Source organism: Balaenoptera borealis (genome assembly GCF_965194805.1).
Source record: "Balaenoptera borealis genome assembly, chromosome: 1".
Classification (NCBI taxonomy): Eukaryota; Metazoa; Chordata; class Mammalia; order Artiodactyla; family Balaenopteridae; genus Balaenoptera; species Balaenoptera borealis.
Genome location: NC_138860.1, coordinates 173,144,364 through 173,164,877, shown reverse-complemented (window position 1 = coordinate 173,164,877; position 20,514 = coordinate 173,144,364). Strand labels below are relative to the sequence as shown.

At 50.1% G+C, this 20,514-nt stretch overlaps 1 protein-coding gene and 1 long non-coding RNA gene across 8 annotated transcripts; one reads left to right on the top strand and one right to left on the bottom strand.

Moving 5' to 3' along the window:
* Positions 1-2,341: 2,341 nt before the first annotated feature.
* On the bottom strand, positions 2,342-10,196 carry KDF1 (keratinocyte differentiation factor 1). Of its 5 annotated transcripts, none has more exons than XM_082349253.1 (5): positions 10,114-10,159; positions 8,783-8,869; positions 4,148-5,218; positions 3,569-3,643; positions 2,342-3,004 (listed from the first exon to the last, which is right to left on the bottom strand). In XM_082349253.1, exons 3-5 carry the CDS (start codon positions 5,184-5,186, stop codon positions 2,922-2,924), a joined length of 1,197 nt encoding a protein of 398 aa, XP_082205379.1. In that variant the 5' UTR covers positions 5,187-5,218; positions 8,783-8,869; positions 10,114-10,159; the 3' UTR covers positions 2,342-2,921. The 5 variants fall into 5 exon arrangements, with proteins under 5 accessions (XP_082205379.1, XP_082205380.1, XP_082205381.1 ...); XM_082349254.1 differs by having other exon boundaries at positions 8,783-8,865; positions 10,114-10,139; XM_082349255.1 differs by lacking the exon at positions 10,114-10,159 and adding an exon at positions 9,441-9,785.
* A 1-nt stretch (position 10,197) lies between these two features.
* On the top strand, positions 10,198-18,319 carry LOC309608843. Of its 3 annotated transcripts, XR_014233108.1 has the most exons (5): positions 10,200-10,362; positions 10,794-11,336; positions 11,582-11,714; positions 15,864-16,142; positions 17,982-18,319. It is a non-coding gene; the product is annotated as an uncharacterized lncRNA (long non-coding RNA). The 3 variants fall into 3 exon arrangements; XR_014233107.1 differs by having other exon boundaries at positions 10,198-10,362; positions 10,794-11,714; XR_014233109.1 differs by lacking the exon at positions 11,582-11,714 and having other exon boundaries at positions 10,201-10,362.
* The last annotated feature ends 2,195 nt before the right edge of the window (positions 18,320-20,514 follow it).

Here is a 20,514-nt window from a genome sequence, read left to right as displayed (position 1 = left end):
TTCCACCTGTGTCCTCCCTTCCCTCTGGCCTTTCCCTGGGGGACAGGCCTCTTATGGCTGCTGCTGGGATCTGGGGGCTTGTCTTCTAGCCCAGGTTCTGCCATGTGATCTAGGGCAAGTCCTTGCCCCTCCCTGGGGCTCAGTTTCTCATTACTTAAATGGAGGATTCAAACAAGGCTTTTAGTCTGTGTATGATTCTGACCAAAAGTGGCTAAAGGGACCAGAACATATGTCAGATTCTCAAAGGGGCCCATGACTCAGCAAAGTTTAGGACCAGCCCGGCTTGATTCCACTTTCATCTCTAAGACAATTTCCCACAGCACTGGGTCTGTCCTCTACCCCTGGAGCAAGTGTTTCTAAAACTACACTCTTATTCCCAGGGGCAGAGAGCAGCAAAGGCTGGGGAACCGCCCAGGCCTCAGATTGGCTCTGTGTGTGGTGGGGATCTGGCCGGGAAGGCAGGGTGAAGCCCAGTGGAGCCTATTGTGTGTCTCTGACCTGGACCTCTGCAGGTTTTAGGGCTTCACAGAGTGAGCCACTGAGGGAGTGCCAGGGCTGGAGAGGTGTTCCCTTCTGCCTAAATCCAGCCACCAGAGCTGACCCTTTGGTGGGAGAGTACAGGTCACAGTGCAGGGTGCCACAGAGGTCATGGTTACAGCAAGAATGTCTAGGTTGGCTTGGCCAGGGTGCTATGCTCTGTGGGCCGTGGGTGACCCCTGAATTTCTGGAACACAGCATGTCTGTCCTTTTGGCATTTCAGAATAGCTTGTTAAAGACTTAAAGAAGGTATGCAGTGTTTGGCTTTGTCTGTTTACCAAATTTATAAACCCTCTTTTCTGGGAATGCCAGTAGCAGTTCCCAAGGCTAAGCTTGGAAAATGGTGCTCTCGGGCCAAGGCTAAGATGGAAGGACTGTGGCATCACTCTCCTACTCTGTCCAGCAATATCCCTGGGCTTCAGTGCCCTGTGGTCATTTTTTCTTTTCTTTTCTTTCTTTATTTATTGGCTGCATGGGGTCTTCGTTGCTGCGCGTGGGCTTTCTCTAGTTGCGGCGAGCGGGCTTCTCATTGCGGTGGCTTCCCTTATTGCGGAGCACAGGCTCTAGGCGTGCAGGCTTAGTTGCTCTGCGGCATGTGGGATCTTCCCTGACCAGGGCTCGAACCCGTGTCCCCTGCGTTGGCAGGCGGACTCAACCACTGCGCCACCAGGGAAGTCCCACGGTCATTTTCTTTACCTTCTTTTTTTTTTTGGCCATGCCATGTGGCATGGCATATGAGATCTTAGTTCCCCGACTAGGGATCAAACTCATGCCCCCTGCAGTAGAAGTGCAGAATCCTAACCACTGGACCACCAGGGAATTCCCGGCCTGTGGTCATTTTCAATCGCAGAGGCCTTGACCTGGAAGAGACAGCAGAGCCTAAGGAAAGGGGCCAGTTTTATCACTGGTACTGGGCCCTGTGGTCATGGCCACAAGGGACCATCCTGTGTGTCCAATAGGAAACTGAACAGACAAGTACAGTTTGTCCAGTCACTTTCCAAAGGGTGCCCATGAGGGCAATGGAAGGTCTGGGGGGTGCTGCAGGTGAAATGGGGCAGTGAGGGATCCTGGACACCTAGCTTATCATCAGTCAAGACTGGGCTGCTGGGCCTGCTCCGGTCTCACTGAGAGAACAAACACACCCCTGTGTGTGAGGAGTAGCCAAGCAAGATCCTTCTGAACCCAGCTGGGCTCTGATATCCAGACGGGGAGCCTGCTTCTACCCCAAGCAGGTCAGCTTGCCAGCTTGGGGGCACAACTGCCAAGAGGCCAGCTTCCGGATACAGGGCCACAGTTAGTAGCTGCATGACCCACTAAATTCCTTGACACCTCTGAGCGCCAGCACCTGTGAAAGAAGAATGACCCCCCCCACTCCTGGGTTGCTGAGCAGACACCAGCGACCCCGAGTGCTGTCCGCACCAGGGGGAGGTGGCGGGAGCAGCAGGTCTGAGGTGGAGTGGGCTGACACGTGCTCAGGGATTTGGGGAAACTGCAGGGATGGCCAGAAGCAGGCCAGCCTACAGGCAGTGAATTGGGGCAACAGAGGGAGTCCAGGCAGGCCTGCCTAGAAGGACCTCTCAACAGTGACAGAAAGCACGTGGTAAACCCTTCTCAGGCACAGGCACTGTGACTGGCTCTGTCTCCTAGAACTCACCGTGAGCCCGAGAGATGGGCATCACTGCTCTCAGTTCAGCCTCCTGCCCTCAACCCCGCGACACTAAGCCAGGCTGGATACTCTGTGCTGTCTCCTGCTCCACGCAGCAGTCAGGCAAATGGGACAGAAAGGACAGTATCACAGCCAAGATGAGCAGACAGATGTCTATTAAGTTTTGTACTATAGTCACGTTAGCATGTAGAACATCAGCCGAGAACCTAACTGCTCAACAGAACGTAACATGGATTGGGTACTGCCCACGGAATTCTGGAGGCCCTGTCTTCCCCCAAACCCAATCCATTTAAGACAAGCTTCTTTTAGCTGTTACGTAACTTCCCTCCCCGCTGTCCTGGGGAGGGGGAGGTTTGCATGATCGGTTATGGGGTGTATGTTACAGGGGGAGCATGTTATGGGGGCAGAGTCAGGATTCAGTTCCAGAAGTTAAACCCTCAGTCTTTGCTTTCCATGACCTAGGCTTCCTGAAGACTGTGGGCAGGAAGGAACAGGCCCAGGCAGGGGTCAGGCCAGCAGAGGACCCGGGGGATGTGGGCACCACGGCTCAGTGAAATGCATGTGGTCCAGGAACCAGTCAGCCAAGGCAGGAGGAGCCAGAGTGGGCACTGTTTCTGGGCTCATGGCCTCCCTCCCACAAAGAGGGTTCTGGTCCCTCTCTTCATGCAGTAGACGTGCTTCTCTCAGAAGGGGTTGCGGCCCCTGGGCCCAGTGCGGGTTAGCAGTAGACCTGGAGCAGGGGTGCCCCTGAAGAGTCTGTGTCGGTGCCCTGGAAGGATGAGTCGTGGCTGGCTTGGTATCCTGAAGGGAAAGGGAGCAGGAAACAGGCTCAGAGATGGGGAGGGGCTCATGCAAGTCCCTCAGGCAGGGAGAAACCTGCTGAGAAGAAGCAGAGGGGGACTTGAGCCTGGGTCAGTCTGATCCTGGCTGGGTGATCCACTCAGTTTCTTGACCTCTCTGAACCCCAGTCTCGCTCTCTAAAGGGTAATAACCCTGCTCCCAGGGGCTTGTAAAAGCCAACAGGATAGCAGTAGGAACCACACATGGTGCCTTCTCAGCACCAATGGATGGCCCTCCTCACCCGCCCTCCATTTTCCTCTCCAGTGACCTGGGTTTAGATGCAGGTTCTGGGCACCTGCCCCCCGCCCCCCCACCCCTGCTGGTTCAGGGGCATCCCCCTGAATCTCTCCCAGCTGAACCTTTAAGCCAGTTTGCAGAACTGGGACGGGGTATAAGGCTGCTCAGGCTTCTCGTCCCTTTCTGATCCCATCCTCACCCACCCCAGGAGGAAGCTGGGAGAGGGGCAGGTGGGGGGCTGCTAGGGCAGTCCCCTCCCCTCTCCACACTCTCATGTCAGGACCAAACCTGGGGCTCCATAAGGCCTCAGCTTCCTGGCGATGGCATCTGCGGTCGTCTCCTGGGAGATCTGCACTGTGAGTTCTAGGGAGGGAACATGAAGGGGCAGTGGTCATTATCACATCCTTTCAACCCTATTCCCCACTTCAGCCCATTGAGAGAGGGGCCATTCACCCCTGGGCTGGGCTAGGGAAACGATGTTTAAAACAAAGACGCAGAGAGAGAGAGAGAGTGTGTGAGTGTGTGTGTGTGTGTGTGTGTGTGTGTGTGTGTCGGTCGGTCTGTCTGTGCAGGGATGAATGGGTGGGTAGGGGTTTTGGTCAGGCCAGGCCAGGTAAGAGGTCCAAATTCACATGGGTTCCTGGGTCCTGTTAACTAGGCTAGATGGTTGGGCCTGAAAGCTACTCTGGCAGGTGGCAGCAGGGGACAGAAAGAACCTGTTAGGGGATGTAGAAGAGTGGAGAAAAAGGAGGAGGAAGAGCTGGGACCGGCTGAGGGTGGACCCACAGTGGCCAAAGACCCCAGTGCAACCCTCCCTGTCCAGAGCCTCCTCTACTCTGCCCCTCAGCCCTGTGGGGCCCCACCTACCATCCTGGCTGAGCCCTGAGCCCACCATGGTCTCATGGCCACTGTCAGGGGCAGGGGCAGCAGAGGCAGCCACCCTGGTTGAGCGCCCCTCTGTGGTCTGCGGGCGGGCACGGCTCTTTCGGGTACTGATGCGAATGATGCCGCGTACCAGGCGGCCCTCAGCGTCCTGCTCATCCAGGTGGTAGTCCTGGGTGATGCTGCTGATAAGGTCCGATATCTTACTGGTCTTCTCCAGGAACACAGTGTCTGAGGTGCACTTGGCCAGCTCGTCGATCTGGTGTACACTGAACAGCTCTGTCAGCTTCTTGAAGATGAGCACATCGATCTCTCGGCTGGACATGGAACCACTGCCTATCTCGGGCAGGTCCAGGTCCGACTCGTGGAAGGAGTAGTACTCCTCAGAGCCTCGGGGACTGCTGGCAAGGGTGCTGGGCAGGCTGTGCCGCATGGGTGGGGGGTCGGCCAGTGGCTCCTTGCAGCAGGAGTCCGCGTCCGGGGCTGGGGAGGTGGTGCTGCGGTAGGGATACACAGGAATGCCTTTGAGCTTGACGTCAGGGTAGCTGAAGCTGCTACCCATGGCCGACTTGAGCCGCTGGCCATCCCGCCGGCTGGGAGGGGCACGGTCAGGGCTGGGGGGCACTCCGTTGTGCTCCTTGACCCAGTTGGCTTCAGCAGCCCCTTCAGGGGAGTCCCCAGCGGACAAGCAGGGGCTGCAGCCCCGCACACAGGCTCCACAGCGCTGGAGGCAATCCCGGCAGCGGCGGAAGCAGAAGGCAGCCCGGCACCAGTCCCACACCCAGGGTCGCCAGAGCAGGCAGCAGGCTGGGGGCTCAGCAGCCTGCTCAGCAGAGCCAGAGATGAAGGTAAGGCTCTCGGGTCCATGGTGGCCGGGGTCCTTGGGGTCTGGCCTACGGGTGCGGCGGCTCGGTGGGGCCCGGGATGGCTCGTCATATGTCTCCAGGCATAGCTCCGTTGGCCGTTCCCAGGGTCCCAAGCGTGGGGGCCCAGATGATGGGCGGGGGTGTCCAGGGCGGGGCATGGCTCACCGCATGGTTTGCCGTAGCCAGGCACCTGTGGGGGAGAGGCCAGGAAGGAGTCAGGATCAGAGGTCAGCGGCGAGCTCCTGCGCTATGACCTGAGGAGCTTCAGACTTCTGGTTTCTGAGAGGTCTGTGATGTGGATGGGCCCACGTATGCCCACGAACCCTGTCTAGTATCCCCTTGCTCCCCAGAGAGGAAGTTCTTTCTGTGGTCTAACTATGTATCAGAATCTCCTGGGACTTCACACCCATTGGGATGGTTACTATTAAAAACAGAAATGACAAGCATTGGAGAAGATATGGAGAAGTTGGAACCCTTGTGCATTGCTGGTGGGAATATAGAGTGGTATGGCTGCTGTGGAAAACAGTGTGGAGTTTCCTCGAAAAGTTAAACATAAAATTAGCATCTGATCCAGCAATATCACTTCTGCATATATACTCAAAATGACTGAAAACAAGCACTCAAACAGATACTGGTACACCAATGTTCACAGCAGCATTATTCACAATAGGCAGAGATGGAAACAACCCAAATGTTCATTGATGGATGAATGAATAAACAAAATGTGGTCTATACACACAATGGAATATTATTCAGCCCTAAAAAGAAATGAAATTCTGATACACGCTATAACATTGATAAGCCTTGAGACATTACGCTACATGAAATAAGCCTGACACAAAAGGACAAATATTGTATGGTCCCACTTATATGAAATATCTAGAACAGTCAAATTCACAGAGACAGAAAGTAGAATGGTAGTTGCTGGAGATGGGGGAGAATGGAAAGTTAGTATATAACGGGTAGAGTTTCAGTTTGGGAAGATGAAAAAGTTCTAGAGATGGATGGTAGTGATGGTTATACAACAGTGTGAATGTGTTTAATGTCACAGGACTATAATGTTAAAATTACTTTAAAAAATTAAAATGGTAAATTTTATGCATATTTTACCACATAAAAAGAAAAATCTCCTGGGATCTCACTTTCTGGGCAACGGTCTCCCTGAGTTTCTTCCCACTGTTGGTAAGCCCAGCAGCACAGAGCCTCTGAGGCTGCTCAACAAATGCCTTTCCATTGACTTGCTACAGAACCTGATCATTAGCACCTTCCCTTTCTTCCCCTCCTCTTTCAGATCAGACATGGGAATCAACAGGTCCCCCGTCAATGTTTCAGTATGGCTCAGATTTGCTCTCCTATCAACATTTAACATCAAGCACTGTTTTGCTTCCTTTGACTAGACGAGAAAGCCAAGCCTCAAAATACATCTTCTTTCCCTTTTCGACTTGGTTGCTAGCAAGCTCAGAGCTAAGATTTCACTGAACCTGGCCCTGTGTTAGGTACAGAAGAACCAAAAATGAATGAACTATAGGTGCTGTTCCTGTGATTCACACATGGTTTTGTAGGGAAAACAGATGCTCAAAAGCTCATGAGCTGGAACACGTAGGATATATGGGGCATCATGGGAGTAAACAATTCTGCCTGCGGGAACATTACATAGTGATGTACTTGGGAGGGTCCTTGATCACATGTAGGGGTGTGCTGGGGAGTAACTATCCTTAGCCTGGATTTTCTGAGACATTAATCTCTTAACTTTTTATTTATCCCTGATTTAATGGCACTAGTGTCCTAGAACTGGTGATGTGAAAGGAACCTGGGACTGGGCATCAGGATATCTGTATCCTAGTCCCAGTTCTGGCTCTAATAGGCAATGTGCTTTGGGCAAATCAATGCTACCTCCCTAAACTGGTCCACCACCATCTCTCACCCACATACTGTCAAGGTCCCCATCCTGGCTACCTCTATTCCCTTCTACTTATGGCAGCCAGTGACAATTTAAAACAACAACAACAACAACAAAACACAAATCTGGAGAAACTCGGCAAACACTACTTTAATCAAATGATCAAAATTAACATTATTAATAATGGGACAAACTGACATGATGTGTCTCCTGATACTATGCACTAAAAAGGACACAGCATCGCTTATGGAGTAGTCCTGCCAAAAACGTATAACCTGAATGTAATCATGAAGAAACATCAGACAAGCCCAAGTTAAGGGACATGACACTAAATGGACTGTGTGATCCTGAATTGAATCCTGGATCACAAGGAGAAATTGGATAATTGGTAAAATTTAAAAATAGACTGTATATTATTTAATAGTATTACGTCAATGTTAAATTTCCAATGTTAAATAAGACAATGTTCTTATTCTTAGGCAACATATACAGAAGCATTTAGGGGTAAAGAAGAATGATGTCTGCAACCTAACCTCAAAGGGTTCCCCCCAAAACAGAAGGTATATGTGTGTAGACAGAGAAAAGGAGGGCATGTTAGCCATGGTGAATGTGGATGAGGAGGATACAGGAATTCTTTAACTATTCCTGCAACTCTTCAACCCATTCCCCCAGCCCCACTCAGCGGTCCTTCTCCAAGGACACTCTAGAACCTCAACTCAGATGGGAGCCCCTCTCCCCACAGCATTCTGCTGGGATCTTGGTCAGCTGAGTTGGCTTTGAACCCAGTGTTTGAAGATAAGCCTATATGACCCCGAGGGGCAGGGACTGTGTCTGATTCCTTTCTGCATCAGTGTCTGGAACAAGCTTGGTACAGTAAGTACTTCAGGAGACTAATACATTCTGTGTGACCTCTGGGTAGAACCAGGACCATTAGGTAGAAAGAGAAAGGACTTAGGCTCCAGGCTGACCAGAGTGGGGGGAGCAGCAGTCTGGCGAGAGTAAGGTGAAGTCCCCCTCCAAAGGTGTGCAAACTGAAATTGTAACAGGTGACTTGAAAGTCCCTCACAATCCAGAGAGGCAAGCGGTTAAAAACCTTTGCCTGGGTTTGAGCAATGTTGGGGTGGGTATGGATTTATTCATTCACTCATTTATGAATATTTACTGAGAGCCTGCTGTATGCCAGACACTTCTAAATTCCGTGGATAAAGTGGTAAAACAGACAAAATTCCCTAACCTCAGGAGTTTGCCTTCTAGTAAAAGAGTTAATTATTGAAAGCTTACATTATTCTCAGTGCTTTAAATGTATTCAACTAATTAATTCTCACAACCCTATTTGTAGGTATTATTGTTGTTGTTGTTATACAGAGGCACAGAGAGGTTAACTAAGTTGTCCAAAGCCACACAGCTGTTTGAATGCAAGTGGCCTGGCCCAGACTCTTATCCACTACCCCATCCCATCTATTATTTGGGAGGAAGGGGGCAAAGTGGTCAGCTGCCAGCTCCATGGGTGAGCCTGTGCCCAAGGAGGGCCTGCATAGGGAGAGCCCTGAGTCTTTCAGGCTCAGCCCTTGGATCAGGAGGGTGGGCACATCTACACTGTTTGAACCACACTGAGCTCTGGGGTACCTGGGGTTTGTAAGAACAACAAGAGGTTATTGTTCATGGTCTTGGTTACTGTCTCCTCCTCTACCTCCAAGGTTTTAGCAGTCGCTACCATTCATTAAATTCATCCAACAAATATTTTCTGAGCACCTACCATGTGCTCAGCACTGTACTAAATGCTGAGGAAGCAGCAGCAAATGGGCCAGAAATAGGCTCCAGCTCAAGAGGACTTTTGCTTTATTTAACACTCACAATTGCCCGGCAAGTATTATATCTCCACTTTACAGGTCAGGAATCTGAAGCTCAGAGAGGTGAAGTGACTTGCCCAGAGACACCTAGCTGGAAAGGAATGGAGCTGGATTTGTACTGTGGTCCGCCAGACTCTGGAGCCCCTGTACTTTGCTCTGTGCCACACATCTCGGGGTGGGGGGCGGGGGGGGGATGGAGGAAAGGGGGACAAGACCTGGGGTAAGGACAGTGCTTGGCTTCAGTTTTCCCCTCCTTTCTAGGCCCTAAACCCTCCTAAAGTCAATCTCAGCCCATTTTGTCCTGGCTGTATTTCTCCCTCACTGCTGCTGCCCCCACCTCCAAAATCCTCGGAACACCAGTCTCTTGGTTTATCAGGGGCTCCTGTTGTGGCCTGGGGTAAGACTCCTGGCCTCAGTTTTCTCGTCTTTAACAAGGGGAGTGAGGAGTATCTTCAGGGGCCACCTTGAGGTTTAAATGAGATCTGACTGCGCAGGGGCCTTAGAGCTGTGCCTGGCACCTGGGAGGGGCTGGGTCAGTGGGCGCCCCAAGGCACTGCAGGGATCCTCCTCAGGGTCAGAAGCTCCCAGGCCCCAGGCACACCCTCCCCAAACTTCTAATTGATGCTCTCCCACTCCCCCGTAGTCCCTGAGAACACACATACTCCGAGGTCTGTCTCCGTCCCATCCCCTTCTTCCGAAGGTGCTCAGGTCAGGACCGGCCGCACCAGCCTGTGTCCCACCCACTCGAGTCTTGCACACCCAGCCGAGAGGGGCACCCCAGCCCTGCTCACGAAACAGCCGTCGGCTCTCGTGCCCGGCATCCGTGCACCCTTGATCTCCTGCCCCAAAGGCTCAGCCCGGGACTCCCGCATCCGCGGGCACCTAGTCCCGGGGGCAAGGGAGAAGCAGACCCCGGCACTGCCGCTCGGACTAGCATAGCCCCTACACCAGCAATGCCCTCGGGGCAAGCACCAGCTTCGCCAGCTGCAGGGGCCCTCTTCCCGCGGGCGGACCCAGCCTCTCGACACTGTTCCTCAGGGTGTGCACGGCCCCTTCTCCCCTCCCGCCCCCGCCTCCCCAGCAAGCATGGCTCCCACCCCAAGCCAGCGCAGCCCTAAGGGCGAACACGGCCCCCTCACCCCAGTTTGCCCGCCCAGACCAGGCGCCCGCTCAGGCCGCTCCCTGGCCGGGCCCGGCCCGCGCACCCCGGAAGTGGGAGGGTGGCACCGGAGGAACCGGCCCCGGGACCCTCGTCTCGCCCGGGCGTAGCCTCGGGGGTCTCTCCACACCGGTGCCGCCTTGGTTCGCGCCCCCTCGGGCCCGCGCGGGGCTTACCTGTCCCGCCAGGTGAGCCGCCTCCAGCTCGGCCCCTCCCCCCGCCCCCCTCGCCGCTCACCTGGGGCGCAGGTGAGCGTCTCGCGGGAGCGCTGCACGGGTAGCCGCTGGGGACACACTTCCTGCCTCCGCGAAGCGCCTCCGCCGCGCACCTGGGCCGAGGCCCCGCCCTGGGGGCTGGGCGGGCACTGCGGCCGGGCTCTGGCACTCGGTCCGCGGACTGCGAGAGCAGCGCTCGGCCTAGTCCGGGTAAGTGAGGTGTGGCGGGCACGGTGGACAGACGCCGGGGCTCAGTTTGCTTTTCTATTAAATGGACAGATGGGCCCAGCAATCTCTGAGCTGCTGCGGAGGACTTGCCGGGCCTTAAAGGCTAAGCTCAAAGGGCATGTCTCCTAAAACTCCTTCCCTGACGCCTACGCCTGTCTGGTTTTCTCTGTACTCCTTATCATGATACTCAGCACACTGTTTTCTTGTCTTCCGTCTCCTCCTTTAGCCTCTGACTAGGGTATGCTCTTGTTCCCAAATGCCCCGGGTGCTCAGAGCAGGACCTGGCACATCCTAGGGGCTCAGCAGATATTCTCTACTGATTGAATCGTTGGGACCTGATTTCTCCGTTTGTCCTGAGGCAGAACTGGGGGCCTGGTTCCTCTGCTCTGATCAGTTCACCTTCTCTTTTCCAGGAAATCTGCAGAGGAAGACAGAGGCCTCTGCTCTGGGGCGGGTGGAGGAGGAGACTGGGCTGTGCAGTCCTGAAACATCCCAGATCAGCAGAGGTGGCCACAATGGGCCATGATCACCGCATCCCATGGAGTCTCTGGAAGAGGCAACATCATTGGGTGGCAAGAGTCAGGGGTCGGATTATTCTGGGTTCCTGCTCCCCTTAATACCAACAATAGCACCAATAAACAAGTGACTTTTAGGGAACATCTCCAGGATCCATGCTAACCCCCTTACTTGCATAGTATTATTTAGTCCTTACACCTGAGGATTACACCGCAGGTGTTATCATTCCCATTTTACAGGTGAGGAAACTGAGACTTAGGACGGGGGGATTATTTGCTCAGGCAGTTGGCCCAAATGGTGTGACTTTGGGCAAGACACTTCCTTCTCTAAGCCTCATCTGTGGAGATAATAGTACCTCTCTCAAACTGGGAGAATTAAAAAAGATAATGGATGCAAAATGAGATAAAGGATATGGGAAGAGATCACTGGAGTAAGGACTGGTAAGTGGGAGGAATTCAGTACTGCCTAGACCCCTTCCCTCCAGGTGTACCAAAGATACACAACCTCCTAAGCCTAGATGGAGATACTGCCAATTAGGACAGTATCTTTGTCTGCCCTGTTTGAGTTGCCTAGTCCTCTCCTTGCCCAGCCAGGGTGGGACACTCCTTGGAAGCTAATTCCCATGGCAACTGGGGGGTTTCCTTCCCTATCTCACCTCTCAGGACACCATTGTCTCATTCCACAGGTGCCCTGCCATGTGCACAGAGTAGATGCTCAATTTCCACCTGAGACCCTCCTTGGCAGTCCCTCCCACCACATCTTGTTCACATTCTCACCTGGGGCAAGTGGCCGTTGTACCTTCATTTGGAGCTCAGAAAGTGAGTCACATAGTGTACAATTGAATATCTGTGTGCCCTAAGACCCAGTAAGTGCATTCCTGTGTTACAGACACAAGAATTTCACTCATATGCCAAGAGAAATGTACAAGAATGGTAGTAGAAACATTGTTCACAGTAGCCCCAAACTGAAAACATCCAAATGCCATTGACAGGAGGTAAAGAAACGTGGAATAATTATATAGCAGTAGAAAATGAATGAAAAATAGCAGTATGGCTGGATCATGGTGATATAATACTGAGTGAAAAAAATGCAAGTCCCAGAAGAGTGCATGTGGAATGGTATCCTTTTCATAAAGTTCAAATACAACTAGAAGTACTATATTTAGGCATAATATTGGGTTGAACCATATGAAGTTGCTGTTTTTGACCAGTTTTGACCTAAAAAAAGGGGGAGAGGGCAAATTCAGAAGGTTAAACCTAATTTATGTGTGAAAAAAAAAACTTAAAAAAAAAAAGGCAAGAGAATGAGGAACACAGAATTCAGAATAGTGATTGCCTGGGGGTGGGGTAGTGGAGGGGTCAGGAATGGTGGGGAACCATAAGTAGATTTAATTTTTAGTGACGTTCTGATTCTTGTGTTGGATTCAAGGACTTTCATTTTATCATGAATGAATGAGTGCATGAAAAAAATAACTTATGCTGTAACTAAATAATTAAGGGCACGGTTACTTGCCAGGTTTTCAAGGTAGCAAAAATCCAAGCATCTGGAATCTTATTCAGTTTTCCCCCATTCATTTATTCATTCTTTTCTTTTAAGGATTAAAGTATAATTTACATACAGTAAAATTTACCTTTTTTAGGGTACAGTTCTGTGAGTTTTGAAAAATACATACAGTTGCATAACCACCACCACAAGTCAAAATATAGATCAATTTCATCACCCCCCCAAATTTCCCTAAACCCTTCTGCAATCAGTTCCTCCCCACTATCTGAGCCCTTGGCAACCACTGAACTTTCTTCTGTCTTCATGGTTTTGCTTTTTCCAGACCACGTTTAGTAAAAGTACATTGCAAAATTCTGATTCTGTAGTACCTAAAATGCTGTAGATTAATAAGTAGGAACATGATGATTGAAGCAGCTCAGAACTACTTTCTTTGTCTAGAAAGGAATAAAAAGAAAAAAGGGGAAGGAAGGGAAATATGATCTCTGAACCTCTGCCTGTACTTGCTGATGTGTGAGGGAACCTTTCTCTGGAGCCCCTGCCTCTCACCAGCTGTGGGGCCTTGGAGAAGCCACTTCCCTTCTCCTCATCTGTAAAATGGAGATGATAATATTTCCTCCTCCAGAGTGTTTTGTGGAGTACTTTGCAAAAGGCACAAGTTAGCTGGTATTTTAATCATAGCCACACTGAAACCTCTCTCCTCATCTGCCCTTCTCCCTCCCACACTCAAATACACTGGGCCTTGTTCCCAAGGGCCCATACCCCTGCCACAGTGTATACTGAAAAACTCTGTCAAAAACTGATGACAGTGTAGGTATATACCAAAAATAACTGAAAACAGGTACTTATACGCCAGTGTTCATTGCAGCACTATTCACCATAGCCAAACGGTGGAAAACTCAAGTGTCTATCAACAGATGAGTGGATAAACAAAATATGGTATATATGCACATTGGAGTATTATTTAGCCATGAAACGATTGAAGTTCTGATACATGCTACAGCATAGATGAACCTTGAAGACATCATGCTAGGTAAAATAAGCCAGACACAGAAGGACAAATATTGTGATTCCACTTATATTAAATATTCAGAATAAAGAAATTCATAGAGACAGGTATTAGAGGTTTCCAGGGGCTGGAGGGAGGGAGGAATTGGGAGTTATTGCTTAATGGGTACAGAGTTTCTATTTGGGATGATGAAAAATTTTGGAAATAGAAAATGGTGATGGTTGCACAACAGTGTGAATGTAATTAATGCCACTGAATTGTAACTTAAAAATGGGCAAAATGGCAATTTTTCTGTATATATATATATATATATATATATATATATATATATATATATATATTGGTTGTTTTTGTTTGTTTGTTTACCACAATTTAAAAAGCCCCCAATGGGCTTCCCTGGTGGCGCAGTGGTTAAGAATCTGCCTGCCATTGCAGGGGACACGGGTTTGAGCCCTGGTCCGGGAAGATCCCACATGCCGTGGAGCAACTTAGCCCGTGTGCCACAACTATTGAGCCTGTGCTCTAGAGCCCGCGAGCCACAACTACTGAGCCCGCGTGCCAAAACTACTGAAGCCCGTGCGCAGCAGCAAAGACCCAATGCAGCCAAAAATAAATAAATTTAAAAAAAAGAAAAGAGAAGATTAAAAAAAAAAAAGTCCCCAACGGAATTCCCTGGTGGTCCACTGGTTAGGACTTGGTGTTTTCACTGCTGAGGGCCTGGGTTCAATCCCTGGTCGGGGAACTAAGATCCTGGCTTGGCCAAAAAAAAAAAAAAAGCCCCCAAACTGATGACATTCTTTGAAAACAAAACAAGGTACCTTATGGGTCCAGCATTTAGCATAACAAAGGAGAGAAGTCTATTGGAGTGAAGTTTCCAGATAATAGTCCACCTCTCCTGTGCACTTCTCTTTACAGTTTACAAAGCAAACTCCTTTAAATTTGATCCTTACAACAGCCCTAGAGGTAGCCATGGTCATATTCATTTTACAGATGGGGAAACTGAGACACATCAAGGTCCCAAGGCCATACTGTGAGTTAGTAGTGAAGCTGGGTGGGAACCCAGTCCTTCTGGCTCCCAGTAAGAAACACTGTGTCCTCCTCCTGGCCCTTAAAGCTGTGTTTGGGCTTCTTTCTAAGCAGAAAGTCCTGCCTTTCTAACCACCTGAGTTCAGTTTTTCCTCTTGGCCACAATTGGGGGCCATTGTCCTGATCCTCTGCTTCCACCGCTGTTGCTCTGTTCTGATCCATGTTTACTTTTCTGGTCTCCTTCCTCGGCCACCATTCAGGCTCCTGGACTGGTGAAAGAATGAGGGGGAGAGGGAGGTGTCAAGGATGGCTGGGGTTCTGGCTTGTGCTAGTGGATGGATGGAGATGACTGGGGAGGGCAGGTTTGGGGTATAAAAGTGTAAACTTGGAGTTAGACCTGTTGAATTTAAGTATTTGTGAGATGGCCAAGAAATATCATGATTGTATATATGGATGACATTCACAGTGATACTTGGAAGCTATAAGACCTGCAGCTTTGGGTGTGAGGAGAAGCAGTGGTGGGTCAGGGGAGTGTGGGCAGTGGAGTGTGGATCCATTGGTATGCGCTCCTTGCCTCTGGTGTGCTTCTCCCATAGGGGGCACTAGGGGGCAGCACTCAATGGCAGAAATTGCCAGAACTTCGGAGTCACAGGATCTAAGTTGGAGTCCTAGATATACCCCTGTTCAGCAGCAGTGTGAACTTATCTCTTTGAACCTCAGCGTTTCTCATCCTAAAATGGGATTAATGTGAGGTAGGACAGAATGGTGGTTCAGAGTTTGAACTCTGGAGCCAGGGAGCCTGCATTTATGTCCCAATTCTGCCATTTGCTAACTGTGTGACTTTGACCACATTATTGAACTTCTCTGTGCCTCAGATGCCTTTTCCACAATGTTAAAGTAGTAATAGTTTCAAGTGGTGATTACTACAGAGGCCAGCACATGGTAATTAGATGACAGCTATTTTATTTTAACCCTTTCTTCCTGCCCCCTCTCTGCCTCCCCAGCCATTCTGGGGCCAGGACTCTCAGAGGCCAGACCACTGCCTCTGAGAATAAGCAGGAGAACAAATTACTATGACTGACCATAATCATCTACTGTGTGTTAGGTATATTATGAGCCTTATTCCCATTTAATCCTCACAATAACTCAGTGAATATAGATCCCAAATCCTTATTTTATAGCTAAGAAAACAGAGATTCAGAGATTTAAGCCTCTTGCCCAAGTTCACACAACTAGTTAAGGGGCAGAGCCCAGAACTGAGCCCAAGTTCTTTCTGTTCAGAGCCTGAGCTCTTTGCAGTGGCTCCTCTGGATACCACTGAAACTGGGCTCTGGAGAATGCCCCAGGCCCCAGCAGAATGGGGGAGTTCTCCCCTCAAGAATTCCCTTCTGTAATCAACTCTAATTCTACTTAACATACCTCTCTTTCCCAGATATAATTTCCTGGACTTCTGAATGGAATACATGGAATGGAACCACCTGAAAGGGAGCCCCGTGGGAATAGAATGGTGGAGGATGAACAGAATTGGAACATGGAAGTTGAGGCTGTCTTGGCTTTTCTGATTGGTCAGTCTGTCTATATTTGTCAAACAGTGGGCCAATGACTGTTCAGAGTTGCCTCTCCCCTTTCCTTCATTGGCTAAAGGATGGTGTTCCTGGAGGCTGGAGAGAACCAGGGGAGTCCTGGAGTTATGCTGGGGAATGTTGGACAGGTAAGCTGGGATCTGGGCTGGGCTGATAATGTGGTTAGAGGTGTAGTTGGAGCCCTGGAGTTCTAAGGAGCTGGGCTATAAGCGCTTCTGGAACTCTAGGTTGGGCTGTTGAGAGGGAGACCCCAGGTCCACCTGACACTGGGGGAATTACTGGGGCCCCCTGGCTTTAGTTTGCATGGCACCCAGTTGCTAGGACTGGAGGGAGCTGCAGGCCGAGAAGCCATCCTGTACCAGGTTGAGCCGGTGGCTGCTTCTTTGGTTCTGAATTTGGTTCTAAGCTCTAGTAGAGGTATTTTCTGCAGAGTCCTCGTGCTGGAAGAAACTTCATCCAACTCCTTCAGTTTACTGATGAGGAAATAAGGCTCCTGAAGAGAATGGCTTTAGCTGAGGTCACATAGTGAATAAGCAGTGGGCCCTGGAGGAGGTGGTGTCAAGACAGTCTGGGTTCAAATCCTGCCTTTACCACCTAGTGCTTTGTGAGCTGGGGCAGCAACTCAGCCTCTCTGGGCTTTAGCTTCCACATCAGTAAAATCTATTCATTCAGCCCTTCTCTTGCCTAGCCTCCACCTCACCCCCAGTACTGCTCCCTCACTCTCTTACACACACACACACACACACACACACACACACACACAACACACACACAGCGGCTTGGACACACATAGCCGATGCTGAGTCTCCCGGTCCCTCACAGGGAACAATAGGCAGCTCTGGCCACTGAACACCATCCCCAATTTCTGGCTCTCTCCCCCTGCCCCCAGCCAGTCTCACATCCCCTGTTAAGCCTTCCCAGAGAGCCCCCAGCTAGAAGGCTGTCTCCCTGAGTTACCGCAGAGGGCTGTCTGAGCCCTCCTCTGATGCTTTCCCTCTCCCCAGACAGGAGCTCCTGGAGAGTAAAGTCTGGTCTGATTCATCTCTGAGTCCCCAGCACCCAGCTCAGGACAGGGTCCAAGGGCTATGGCTGGGAGTGTTTGTGGGAGGAGTAAGTGAAGGAAGCCCCTCCAACCCCTCTCCTTTCTCGGGAGCCCATGACCTTCACCCTCCCAAACCACTGATGTGGCAGAAAGAGCCCTGGAGTGGGGGCTTACACAGACCTAGGATGAAAACTCAGCCCAGACTCTTCCTAACTGTGGGTACTTGGGAAATGACCTCACTTCTCCGAGCCTCAGTTCCCTCTTCTATAAGTAGCCTTTCTGGGGGGATGCGGACGTGTAAGCTGAGAACTGGAAGACTTAGACAGAAAGACCTAGAGGAAGAGTCTTCTGGGCAGAGTAAAGAGCTGGTGTGAATGGCCCAAGATGGAGGTGAGCTTAGCATGTTCGAGAAACAGAAAGGAAGCTAGCATTGCTGGAGCGCATTGAGCAAGGGGAGAGTGACTGGTGGTGGGGGTGGAGACGTGACGGGCACTGGACTGCACAGGGCTCGAAGGCCACTGAAGAGTCTGTCTTTTAATCTAAGTGATATAGGAAGTAACTGGGGGGTCTCAAGTGGGGGGGTGGGTGACTTGATCTGACTAATACCCCAGAAGCTTCACTCTGGTCCCTGTATGATGACTGCCGGAGAGTAAGAGTGGAGGCAGGGAGTCCAGTGAGGAGGCTTTGGGAATAATCCAGGCGAGAGAGACAGTGGCCTGGACCAGGGTGTGCCTGGGAATGAGGTGAGAAGTGGTCAGTTACATGATATATTCTGGATGTGGATCCCACAGGACTGGATGTGCCAGACATGGGCAGAGAGGGCTCAGGATGGCCCTTGGTTCAGTTATCTATTGCTGAGAAATAAACCACCCCAAAACTTAGTGGCTTAAAATGATATATTATTTCTAAAAATTCTGTGGTTCAGCGGGGGTCAGCTGGCCAATTCTGCTGGTTTTGCCTGGTGTCGTTTATGGGTCTGCATTCAGCTGGGAGCAGCGGGGGCTCGATTACCACGAGGGCATTGCCTCTCTCAGGACCTCTCTTCACCTGGTCTCTCACCATTCAGAAGTCTGATGCCCAGCCCCACGAGTACGTGCCTCAGGATGGCCCATACTATGGATCCACTGGCAAAGAAGATCTTTAAAGGAGTTTTAGTAGCTGAACTTGTGAGCATTTTTTGGAACATGTTTTTTGTTTGAGAAGAAGAACACAAGCCAAGATTTCAGGCAAACAATGAACAAGAAATTCCCCTTCATCTTGGAAGTTTATTACAAATCCATTGAACATTCTGGAATGTTACAGAATCAAGAGCAAGGTCAAGAAAAGTGGCTTAACAGCAAAAATTGGAAATTTGACCATCGATCAAGGTTTGCCCTATTTCATAGTATCAGGCAAGATTAAAATTCCAAAATTGACATGGATGGATTTTAGAATATTTAAGGTTAAATGTAAATTCTAATTAAGCCAGAGGTTTTGTTCTTTGGACTAACTGTGAAGAAATTGATGGAAGGTTTGTTTATTATAAATGGAGTTTTGTTTACTACTCAAAATAAAGTGGTTCTCCTTAAAAAAAACAAACTCCCCTATGATTCTGAATACATAAACCTTTCAAAATAGATAAAATAGTAAAACTATTTTAAATATTTATTACATATTTTATATTTATCTATTTTAAATATTTATTACATTTTTTTCTTTTCCATTATAGTTTATTACAAGATATTGAATATAGTACCCTGTGCTATACAGTGGGACCTTGTTGTTTATCTAATTTATCCCCCTCTCCTTTCCCCTTTGGTAACCATGGGTTTGTTTTCTATGTTTGTGAGTCTGTTTCTGGTTTGTAAATAAGTTCATTAATATTTATTACATTTTAAGTCACACATTTAATATCATATTATCTAAAAACATATTAACTAGAAATATTGCTTTTATCCATTTTCCTGAAACAGTATTCAAACTCTACATAAATGTCTCTGGTATTTACTAGTAGAGCCACTTTGGAATAAAATTCGTCATAAAATTCAAAAAACAAGCAAACAAAAAAGAAGCCTAGCTGACCTTCACAGCGAGGCACCTGGCTTCCAAGAGGACAAGCCCCACTGTACAAGTGCTTATTGACTCTTTGCTTGCTTCACGCTTCTTGGCATCCCATTGGCCAAAGCAAGTCATATAGCCAAGCCCAGAGTCAGCATGCGAGGGGACACACAAGGGCATGGATATCTGGAGGCCTGCTTCATTGGAGGCCACCAAAGTAACAGTTTAGCACAACCCCCTGGGTTTGTGGTCTAAGGAAATGGGTGAAATTCAAGGGTAGAGGGGAAAGAACAGGGTTTGTCGGAAGTGGTAGGGTGATGGTGCAGTGTCCCGCCCCCAGATCTCCCAAGTGAGCCACTGAGGAGGACAGTAGGCTTGGGAGAGCCAGGAGCAGTGGACAGTCAAAGTCCCTGGCAAGCATGGTGAGGCAGGGGAGGGGGTGGTAATCAAGGTAGAGAACCTGAAAAGCCTCTAGGCCATTCCCTCACTCAACAGGCATCACTGAGCCCATACTCTGCGCCTTGCCCTGGTCTGACTGCTGCAGACACAGGAGTAAAACTTGGCATGTGACCTTGGAAGACAGATCATACCCACAGGTGCCAACACAGTGTGAGAGGTGGCAGCTTAGTGCTGCAGTGGAAGGTTGTCCAGGGCATTTTGGGGTCCCAGGGGAGGGACTCCAGGAGTGGTTCCCAATGAAGGAGTACTAGAAAAATAAATAGACAAGACAGTGGAGCTGGAGTAGATAGAGGCCAGACTGGGCCCCAACCTGGGCCCTATAGCTGCTTTCTAGCCGTGGCAGTGAAGAGGTGAAAGCAGGCCCACAAGTAGGCTCTGGGAAGACCAGCTGCAGATATTATTCTTCCCATTTTATGGATGAGCAAACTGAAACTCAGAGCGGGTAAGTCATTCAACCGAGATCCAGCTCCTCACATCCTGGGCTTCTTTCCACACTGTTCAATTCTTGCTGAAATCATAGGGATGGTTGGGGAGGGGAGGATTCTCTCTTGAGCTTGCAGGGATGTGCCCAGAGGCTGGCGTGGGAGCTGCTGTGGAGTGCCCCTCCCTGGGTCCTGGCTTTGTGCCACCTCCCCTAAGTAAGGTAGAGCCCTGTGAGGAGACATTAAGGGAGGTGGTGACACAGACTGGGGATGGGCAGACCCAGACTCGGAGCCCCCAGTCTGAGCAGGCTTGCCCTCAGGCCCCTCCTGTGGAGTCCCACCCTCAGGGGCCCCCCTGTCTGAGGGATGAAGGATGGAGGGGAGCTGTGTGGAGGTCAGAGGCCAGGGCCAGGGGAGAGCATGGGGTACCTCTGACTAGGGCTGGGATGGGTTCCCTATAAAGTGAGGAAAGGTGGGGATTTGCCAGGTTTAGCCCTGGGGGCTCAGGTGAGGGGATAGGAGGGAGGCTGGGAGCTTAGA

Coding starts and splice junctions, on each gene's coding strand:
- KDF1 (XM_082349252.1), bottom strand. CDS start 5,186: ATGCCCCGCCCTGGACACCCCCGCCCATCATCTGGGCCCCCACGCTTG. Junction 3,644..4,147: donor CTCAGGGCTCAGCCAGGATG/GTAGGTGGGGCC, acceptor TTCCCTCCCTAG/AACTCACAGTGCAGATCTCC. Junction 3,005..3,568: donor GAGGCCTTATGGAGCCCCAG/GTTTGGTCCTGA, acceptor CTTTCCCTTCAG/GATACCAAGCCAGCCACGAC.